The sequence below is a fragment of the Prinia subflava genome, chromosome 27, assembly GCF_021018805.1.
Source record: "Prinia subflava isolate CZ2003 ecotype Zambia chromosome 27, Cam_Psub_1.2, whole genome shotgun sequence".
Classification (NCBI taxonomy): Eukaryota; Metazoa; Chordata; class Aves; order Passeriformes; family Cisticolidae; genus Prinia; species Prinia subflava.
Window position 1 is genome coordinate 2,788,968 of NC_086273.1, and position 10,570 is coordinate 2,799,537.

Here is a 10,570-nt window from a genome sequence, read left to right on the forward strand (position 1 = left end):
CATTGGCCTGGCCGTGTTGTGGAGAGAGCCTGGGCAAGGAGCCTGCAGCCCCCAGGCCCTGGCCTGAGGCGTCAGCGCTGCCCCAGCAGTGCCCATGGCCTGTCCCTGCTGCAGCCCCGGCACTGCCACCCCCAGCCCTGTGCCCGGCCCCGAGAGCACTCAGGCCCTACAGCAACAGCAGGGCCAGGAGGGCAGCGGGGCAGGGCCACGGCAGCAGCACTGGCAACACCAAGTGCTGCTGCTGCTGGGCACAGCTGCTGTGCCAGCACTGATCTGCCCCAGCTCTGCACACAGACATTGCTGCTGCAGCCACAGAGAAGGGAACAAAAGGGGGATCTCTGGTGAAAACTTTGATGGGAGATGCTTTTTCTTCGATTAAAGCCACCAAGAACAGAGCTGCTTATTGACATTTTCAGTGGCCACAGTGTAGGAGAAGAGACTCAAAATCTGATATGGCACAAAAAATGGCCTTCTTTACTGACAATACTGAAAAATTAGAACAGAGCAAATGAAGTCCCACAAACAAACCATTAAGTACTATGAAACATGATGTTTGTTATAAATGATTTGCACAAACTGGCCAGCAGCTCAATGTCTGAAATCATCCAGTCATCAGTCTCCACACTGCAGCCTTGAGCTCCTGGTTCCTCAGGCTGTAGATGAGGGGGTTCAGGGCTGGAGGCACCACCGAGTAAAGAACTGACACTGCCAGATCCAGGGATGGGGAGGAGATGAAAGAGGGCTTCAGGTGAGCAAAAAATGCAGTGCTGAGAAACAGGGAGACCACAGCCAGGTGAGGGAGGCAGGTGGAAAAGGCTTTGTGCTGTCCCTGCTCAGAGGGGATCCTCAGCACAGCCCTGAAGATCTGCACATAGGAGAAAACAATGAACGCAAAACAACCAAAATATAGAATAACACTTAGCACAATCAGCCCAAGTTCCCTGAGGTAGGATTTGGAGCAGGAGAGCTTGAGGATGTGTGGGATTTCACAGAAGAACTGGCCCAGGGCATTGCCATGGCACAGGGGCAGGGAAAATGTATTGGCTGTGTGCAGCAGAGCAGTGAGAAAGGCACTGGCCCAGGCAGCTGCTGCCATGTGGGCACAAGCTCTGCTGCCCAGGAGGGTCCCGTAGTGCAGGGGTTTGCAGATGGACACGTAGCGGTCGTAGCACATCACGGTCAGGAGGGAATACTCTGCTGAAATGAAAAATACATACAGAAATAGCTGTTCAGCACATCCTTCATAAGAGATGTTCCTGGTGTCCCAGAGGGAATTGTGCATGGCTTTGGGCACAGTGGTGAGGATGGAGCCCAGGTCGCTGAGGGCCAGGTTGAGCAGGAAGAAGAACATGGGGCTGTGCAGGAGGTGGCCGCAGGCTACGGCGCTGATGATGAGGCCGTTGGCCAGGAGGGCAGCCAGGGAGATGGCCAGGAAGAGGCAGAAGTGCAGCAGCTGCAGCTGCCGCGTGTGTGCCAATGGCAGCAGGAGGAAGTGGCTGATGGAGCTGCTGTTGGACATTTCTTCACTCTGTGCATCATGGACTGTTGAAAGAAGACATTGACAAGCTGGGATCATTTTATTTGAGTCAGTCCTATGTATTCTATTTGGAATCCCCTAAAAATCACTCTTTTTCCTGTGAACAAATTTTGCTAAACTTTTTTATGTTTAGGTATCTTCTGCTGCTTAGTTACTGATGAATTTGAAGCATTACTCTCAGCCTGAACACTGCAGAGCCCAGATGGAAAGCAGAGCTCTCTCTGCCCCAGTGCAGTCAGACCTGCTGGTCCCCACAGAGGTGCCCTTTGCTCATTACACCTCCCTCTGTTTCAGGGTGATTGCACTTAAAAGTTTCCTGAAAAATAAAGTGGACTACCTGAAAGTTGCAATTTCAAAATAAATTTCCCGAAAGTCTTCTCTCCTTTGTTTTCTCTGTTCCTTTACAGGGCGGGATATCATTAATTATTCTGGCTCTCTTCTGCCTGGAGTTTTGCCTACTGGGAGCTGTTCCTCTCCATCCAAGCCTTGTCCCTGCCAGTGTTCCCAGAGCCCAGTCCAGCCCTGGGGGCTCAGCTCTGCCCTGCACACCCCTCCCAGCACAGGGAACTGCCCAGGGGCATCTCCCTGGCACCAGGGCCTTAAGGGCAGCTCACACAAACAGAGATGCTGCAAGCCAAGGTGCTGCTGCTGCTGTCTGTAGCTAGAGGAGGGTGAGGAGGCACTTTCTGAGGGAGCTCTCAGGCACATCTGCTGATGCCCAGGGTGACAGTGCAGGAGTGTCAGTGACACAGACAACCCTGACAGCCCCTTTCCCTTTCCTTCATGACAAAGCTGAGAGCAGCCCTGGCCATGCAGCACCATCTCCACAGCAGCAGGAATCTGCCCTGATGGCGGTGGCTCCTTCCACCTCCAACTTCTCCCCACAGTCCATGGGAGCTCCCAGGCAGGCTGAGAGCTGCCCCTGGCAGGTGGCAGATGCCCTGGGCTGGCCAAGAGCCCTCAGGGCTGCAGCACCTGCTCTGCACCACAGCCCTGGGCAGCCCTGGCTGCAGCCCCAGCTTCAGCCCCTGCAGCCGTCCCTGGCAGCAGGAGCCGTCCTGCCCTGTCCCTCTGACGGTGCCCAGGGCAGCCCCGCTCTGGAGCACATCCTCCCCCAAAGCAGCAAGGGCAGCAGAGCCATCCTTACAGTCACCTCAGTGCTGTCCTGGCTCAGCTTCAGGAGATCCCTGCAGCCACAGACTTACTGTGTCACAAGTGGTGAACATTTCTCCATGAATGCAGTTAGAATTGTCCTTTCCTGTTTCTTTGAGCCTCTGTCTGCTTCATTCCTCTCAGGTGCCTGCAGGCAGCGCCCTCAGCCCTTCTGGGCAGGGAGAGGAGCTGCTCTTCAGGAGAAATGTCTTTTTAAAGCTCTTCTTGGTTTCCAGGAGCTGCCTCTGTGCCAGGAGCCCAGCTCAGCTCAGCAGCACAGACACAGCACAAGGACTTGAATGAGACTCTTGGGACTTTGGTGTTGTTTACATCAGACTCAGTTCCTCAGAGAGTGTTCAACAAACTTCTGAAAAACTAAAAGTCAGATTAAAAACTCCAAAGTTTCTTAAAGTTTGAATGGGTCCCACTGAGAAAGTGTTGCTGGATCAGTTAAATCAAAAAACTTGTGGCAGTGATGACAGGTGGGCCAGGCTGCTGAGCAGGGACAAGGAGGCAATGAGGCCCCAGGCCTGCAAGGGTCACTTGTCCCCTCTTGATGCCTCAGGCCCAGGGCCAGCAGCCATGGCCCAAGTGCTGCAGGAGTTGGCTGTGTCAGGGCCTTTCAGCTGCTGCCCATGCCTGTGTCCTGTGCAGCCCAGGCTGTGCTACGGTGTCCATGGCCTGCGCCTCTGTCCCTGCAGGCTGTCGTCATCCCCCGGCTGCCCCACCTGGCTGGGCCCTTCCTTTGCTGACAGCTCTGCGTCCTGCCTGCCTCTGCCTGGGCACACAGAGCCTTGGCCTTGATATGAAAATTGTTCATTCCATTTTTACCGTGCCTATGAAATTTTAGCACAAAAACAAGCCATGCAGGCCCTGCTTTCTGAGCAAGGATGATTGGAAGTGAAGAAGACATCTGGCTCAAGGGTGCAGTGATACAAAAAACAAGGAGTGAATCTGAGATGTTCACTTGGGTTTTATTTTAAAGGCTAAACTGTAATACACATTTAGCAACTGTATAAAAGCAATACATCTGTAGAATCACGTGCCCATGTAAGGTTAGGAGTTATCCCATGTTGGACCTCAGGCCTGTATAAAGGATTCCCTCTGAAACACCAAATGAGTGTTAAGGAGCCTTATTCTGATATTTTGGCCATTTGGTGACAGCAGAGGCTCACAGAACCAAGGAGTCAGCTGTGACACTCTGGAACCCCATGGAACAAAGGCTCCATTGTGCTGCAGTGGAACCCCCTGGAACCAAAGGTCCATTGTATCAGAGCAGGGCCTCCTGAACCAAGGAGAGCATTGCTGACAGTGTGGAACTCATAGAACCATGGGGTCATTGTGATGGTGTGGGGCTGGAGGCGCAGCCCCAGCACTTGGGAGGGCTCCAGGGGTCACAAGCTCAGCTCCCACACACAGAACTTGTGCACCCTGGGGTGCTTTTCTTGGCCCCTGCACGCTCACCCAGGCTGAGATGGACACTGATGGTTTCTCTGGAGGCTCTCCCAGCCCAGCCCAGCTCCCTGCAAGCTCTGCCAGCTGCCCTGAGCTCTGGGCAGCACCAAGGGCCTCTCCCCAGCACAGCCCAGCCGGCTCTGGCCCCACAGCTCTGCTCAGGCCAGGCTGCTCTGGGCAGGGCCCCACGGCCTCAGCCCCTGGCAAGGGCACAGCAGCAGCTGCAGCTCACACAGGACTCAGCCCCAGCCATGGGCAAAGGGCCTGGCCAAAGGAAAAGGAGGCTCCCTGTGTGCCCTGCTCTCCTCTGCACGAGATGCTGAGAGCTCTGCAGCCCTTGCTGCCATCCCATCTGCCCAGGCCAGCACAAGAGCCCCGGCCTTGTGGCCCTCAGGAGCTGCTCCTGCTGCAGGCCCAGGGCCCTGCCCAAAGCTGGGGCAGCCACAAAGCTGTGCCCATTCCTGGTCACTGCTGCCCTGAGGAGGATGGACCCTCAGCCACTGGGAGGGTGGGGATGAATTTGACTTTGCCAGAGGCCTCTTCTTCCTTGAGCTCTTCAGCTGAGAACTTTGTTGGAAAAGTAAAATTTACATTTGTTCAAAACACGCAAACAAAACCAGCCCCTGGGAAAAAATAAAGTTTTCAATTCTTCTGTGTTTAATTAGACAGATTTCAGAAGTTCACAAAACTTCTCAAGAACTCAAAGTTCAATTGAAACACTGAAGTTTCTTGAAGTTTTAATGGGTCCCACAGAGAAACAGGACTGAGAAAGTGTCCCCAGGTTCCAATGTGAGCAGAACACTGCAGGCAGTGATGAGAGTGATGAAAATCAAGACCCTTCATGGCTGACAATCAATCAGACTTTGTCCCTGACAAAGTGACACTGGCCAGCTGTGAGGGTGGGTCATCATCCCAACCTGCATTGGGCCCTGCAAGGGGCTGTGCCCACGGACACTGCACTGACCCCACTGCTGGGTTTGGGGGCCACGGACACCGTGAGCAGTTCCAGTTTCCTTGGAAACACTGGGGACGACTGGGACATACTGGGGAACACTGGGAACGCTGTGGGAGACACTGGATCAAACTGGGAGTTATACTGGGGAGGACTGGGACCACCAGGGAAGACGGGTAATGCTGAAGGGGAATCTAGGCAGACTGGGATGGACTGTGGGGGTACCCTGAGACATACTGGGAAATACCAGGAATCACTGGAAGTGATACTGGGGGATACTGGGGCGAACTGGGGATACTGTGAGTGGCATTGGGGGATACTGGAACAAACTGGGGACACTGGGAACAAATTGGGGATGATTGGGGGACATTGGGTACACTACTGACGACACTGGGAGTAACTGGAAGGGAATGGGAATGAACTCAGGTGTACTCGGAGGGATTGGGCTGTACTGGAGGGGCACTGGAGGGGCTGTACTGGGCTATACTGGAGATTAACTGGGCTGTACTGGGAGGCACTGCAGGGGTTGAATGGGCTGTTCCCGCCTCCGCCCATTTGCCGAGCCTTCTGCCAATCACCACTCTCAGCCAATCAGCGCCGGGGATCGGGACCTCGGAGGCGGTGCCTGGTGTCGGCGCCATCATTTTCTTTTTGCCTATAACTCCCGTCATGCCCCGCGCTCCACAGAACCCCGGTATCGCCCCCCGTGTGTCCCATCAGTGTCCCCCAGACCCTCCAGGATCTGTAAGATCCCCTCAGCGCCAGTTCGTGACCCCCCAAAAGCGTCCCCAGATCCCCTGAATGCTGCAACCCCACAGATGCCCGTTAGAGCCGCTTCTGGGAATTCATCTCCTGTCATCCCCCGCGGCCTCAGAGCCCCTCATAACACAGTTCCGCGCCGGAAACTCATGCAGTGCCCCGCGCCCTAAAGAGCCCGGTTAGAGCTCCACAAGCTCCCCCAAGTGCTCCCGAACCGTGCACATTCCCTGCTGAGGACCTGCACTCGCGGCTCGGACCCAAAAGTGTCCCCCAAGTGCCTTCCCCGATCCCCCAACGCCCTGTTCGAGCCACTTCCGGGACTACAGCTCCCAGCATGCTCCGCGGCGCCGGTAGAGCGCTATTCCAGCCGTGACTTCATCTCCCAGCATGCCCCGCGCCCCTGAGAGCCATTGGCGCTGTGCTTTGAACTCCCGTGATGCTCCGCGGCCCCGTTCAACCGTGTCCTACCCGCGCCTACAACTCCCATCATGCCCCGCGCCCCTGAGAGCCCCCTCAGAGCCCCCCAAGTGCCCGCCCGGACCCCGAAGGGCCCCCAGATTCCCCTCCCTGACCTCCGAGTGCCCCCTGGAGCCCCAAGTGCTCCCCCGGACCCCGAATTGTCCGACAGAATCCCTAAGGGCCCCTGCAAGTGCCCACCCGGCTCCCCCAAGTGGCCTCCAGACCCTCAAGTTCTCTCCAAATTCCATCCCCAGCTGCAAAACTGCCCCAAATGTGCCCCAGAAATGTCTTTGTGGACCCTGAAGTGGCCCCTTTTGCCCAGTCTCACAAAATGATACAAAAGGATGACAAAAGGACTACAAATAGGACTAATGAGCATAAAGAGGGAGAAAACAATAGCCAGTAGTGGTCAACGAATTAATGAAGGGAAATGTGTTCTTAGAACTAATGACAAATAACTATTTTTGTTTCTAAAAATAAAGATTTTTTAATATACATATTAAAAAGTTATAAAATCTAGAATAGTATTTTAAACAAGAAAAATATGTTTTAAGTCACTAATTAAACAAGTTGTGTTTTTAAAGAAAAATGCAAAATTTTTTTTCTCTTGTGGTACGTCAGTCCCAAGTGGGCGATGTCAGACATGGTGAGGTTGGGGTGAGGAGCAGGGTGTCCAAACAGGGTCAGCCTGCAAGGGGCTCCTTCTTCTCTGTGCCCAGACATCCTTCAGTATCAAGATCAGCTGAACAATGCTTCAGGGCTTCAGTCACCTCTTCTCTGAACTGGGGGAAAGAAAAGAAAAAAAAAAAAAAAAAGAGAGAGAGAGAGAGAGAAAACAAATCAGGAAATTCAATTTGAAATCTTCCTCCTTAAGAGAACTCCAAACTGACGCAATCAGCTGCACAAGCCTTGGAGACTCAAAAACAGTTGAAGGAATACAAAGAGCACGTGAGGGTTTTCTGTATTTTAACGTGAGCCCCACAGTGCATTTTTTGCTGATTCCAGTACCCTCAGGCACTGAGAGAAGGTTGCAGAAGCTGCTCAAGGAGTCAGAAGAAAAACTCCAAGTCCCTTGGAGCATCCCTGGGCCCCACTGAGGGCAGGCAGTGCCCAAAGCTGTGCAGGGACTGCTGAGAGCAGATCCTTGAGGCCAGGAGTGCAGGGAGCCCAAGGCTGTGAGCAGGGAACTGCAATGCTGAGCAAGGCCTGGGCTGGCTGCAGGGAGCAGAAAGGCCAAGCCCTGAGCCCAGGCTGGCACAGCAGGGCCTGTCCCTGGCGGGTGGCTCGGGGCTGTTTGTGGGGCAGGGGGATGGCAGGGGCAGCAAGGACAAATGGCATCAACCTGTGGGACACTCCAGATCCTCATGGAACCAAGGGCCAGTGTGACACTGTGGGAAGTTGTGGAACCAAGGGATCATCACGGCACTGCTGGGGCCCATGGAACCAAGGGGCCAGGGTGACTCTGTGGGGCCTCATGGAAACAAGAGGCCACTGTGAGCCTGCAGGGCTGTAACACCCCAGAAAACCTAAATGCTGGGGGGAACCAAAGGCTTCTTTACTTGCCTTTGCTACAAAGGAGGAACACCAACCAGATATTCTCAACAAGCACAGATGCAAAGAATATTCTTGGTAGGAAGGGACCCACAAGGATCATCAAGTGCAGCTCTAATGTGAATGGCCCACACAGGGATTGAACCCACAACCTCTGTGATGAGCACCACGCTGTAACCAACTGAGCCAGGAGGTCAGAGTGACACAAAATTTTACTGCCAAAACACAGACAATCAAGGAACTTTGGCAAAGGGTTTAATGCAACATCCAGTTGAACATGAAACTCTTATCATAGCATTAACTTCATTACCTTAGCCCATTTGACCTCAAAACCTTTAACCCTTAAGATGATAAGGGTTAACCCAAAAATGTCCCAGGCAAGTAGGATTAGAAGAAGAAGAAATGGAGAACAACACAAAGACAGCAGATCTGTAGAAAGACACACATACAGGTACCAGCTGCTCGGGTTCCAGCGTCGCTCACAGAGGAGCCCCAGGAGAAGGCAGCAATCAGAGCATGGGCTGGCCTCGTGCTCCGGCTTTTAACCCCCTGGGCCTCCATGGGCCCGCCCTTGGGTGGGACTCCCAGTTGCTTGTCCAATCAGAGTCAGGGTAGGCAGCTGCAACTGTGTGATTGATTGACAGCTCAGCCAATCTGAGTGTGTTCACCCCACCCCCTCCTGTGTGATTGACAGCTCAGCCAGGCTGGGGGCAGGGCTCCATCCCACCACAGACCAAGGCCTGGCCCGGCCCTGGCCCCACACGGGCATTCCGAGCATCCCAAGGCGTCTCGGGACATCGATCTCATCCAGCTTCTGACAGCGACCACAGTGACACTGCGGAACCTCATGGAGCCATGGGTCAGTTGTGACAATGCGGCTCCAAGGACACCACGGTGACACTGCGGAACCTCATGGAACCAAGGGGCCATTGTGACACTGTGGTGCCTCATGGAATCAAGGAGACCATGGTGAAACTCAGGGTTCCCAAGGAACCAAGGGCCCGTGGTGACCTTGTGGAGCTCGTGGTGTCACGGAGGAGCCACTGTGACACAGCGAGGGTGGGTGGAGCCGAGGGGCCATTGTGACATTACAGAAGCAAAAGGGAACATTGTGACACTGCAGGGCCTCATGGAACCAAGGAGAGCATTGTGACACTGTGGGGTCCCACAAAACCAAGGGAACATGGAACAGCTCTGGCTGGGCCTCCTGGGGACCACCTGACAGGTTGGGCTGACCTGGACATGTTGAGGGCTGCTCCTCCTCTGCCCCTTGAGCACTGGGGCTCTGGGCTTTCCTTCCTATGGGAGAGAACTGTCCTTCTCCTCCAGGGGCCCATGGCCAAAACTGGGATTCCTCCTCTAAATTTCCTGATGTGCAAAGGTTGTTCCCAGATGAAATCTGTCAGGACAGACAGATCTCACTGCCTTGGCCACTCAGGGGCCCACCTCTCCTCTGTCTTTCAGACACTGGGACCATGTGGTTTCTTTCTTATGGGAAAACATCATCCATCTGGACCTGGTGCCCATGGCCAAAATCAGGACTCTGCCTCCAGAATTTCTCTGATCCAAGGATTATTCCCTATATCCAAGGATAGCTCCCAGACAAAAGCTGCTGGCACAGACAGGTCTGGCTGCCTTTGGCCACCTGGGGGTCTCTCCCACCTGCTTTCCAAACACTGGGGCTCGGTGCTTTCGTTCCAAAGGGAATGAACCGTCCTTTTCAAAGTGTCTGTGGTCAAAATTGAGATTCCTCCTCCCAAATTCCATATATCGAAGCACTCCTCCTTTCCCAAAGGTTGCCAGGACAAACAGGTCTGGCTGGCTTGGCCTCCCAGGAGCCAGCTCTCTCCTCTTTTGCCTTTGAAACACTTGGGCTCTGAGCTTTTCTTCCTATGGAAAAGAACTGTCACTCTTATCTATGCAGAAATGGCTGAAATTGGGATTCCACCTTCAAAATTCCCTATATCCAAAGGTTTCTTTCAGACAAAAGCTACCAGGACAGAGAGGTCTGGCTGGCTTGGCCTCCCAGGGGCCACCTGACAGTTCTGGCTGATCTGGAATATCAAGGGCAGCCTCTACTCAGCTCCTGGAGCCCTGGGGCTCCATGCTTTCCTCGCTATGGAAAACAACTGTCCCTCTTTTTAGATGCTCATTGCCAAAACTGCTACTATTCCTTCAATATTTCCTATATGCAAGGGTATATCCCAGAAAAAAAACCCTTGCAAGCTCTGGCTGGCCTTGGCCTCTGGTGGTCACCTCTCATCTGCCCCTGAAACACTGGGGCTCTGTTCTTTCCCTCCTGTTAAAAAGAACCAACCTTCTTGTCCAGGGACCATGGCCAAAATTAATATCTGGCCTCCCAAATACCATATATCCAAGGATTGCTCCCAGACAAGAGCAGCCAGGACACAGAGGTTGGGCTGGCCCTGTCCTCTGGTGATTTTCTAAGACTCTGAGCAGAATGTTTTCAATTTCAAACACCTTGGAGAGGGCCCTGAGAACTCCCAAGGTGGGGTTTGCAGGCCCCAGGCACATGTCCACTTTATAGGAACAATGGAGCTCTGTGCTCCTTGGGTTGGAGGCTGATGATAGTGGAGGAGAGCCTTGAGAGTGTTTAAAGAGTGGTTTCAGAGATGGTGGATCCTTTTCACCTAGTGGAAATCATCCAGAGAAAAAATAATAAACGCAAAGGGCAGCTGGGGAGG

The 10,570-nt window shown here is 53.7% G+C and overlaps 2 protein-coding genes across 2 annotated transcripts in view; one reads left to right on the forward strand and one right to left on the reverse strand.

Annotated features, from left to right (window-relative positions):
- LOC134562336 (zinc finger protein 664-like) overlaps nt 1-10,570 on the forward strand; it is a 455,591-nt gene that overhangs the window by 408,963 nt on the left and 36,058 nt on the right.
- On the reverse strand, nt 602-1,888 carry LOC134562423 (olfactory receptor 14A16-like). The gene has a single exon (XM_063419818.1). It carries the CDS (start codon nt 1,574-1,576, stop codon nt 602-604), a length of 975 nt encoding a protein of 324 aa, XP_063275888.1. The 5' UTR covers nt 1,577-1,888.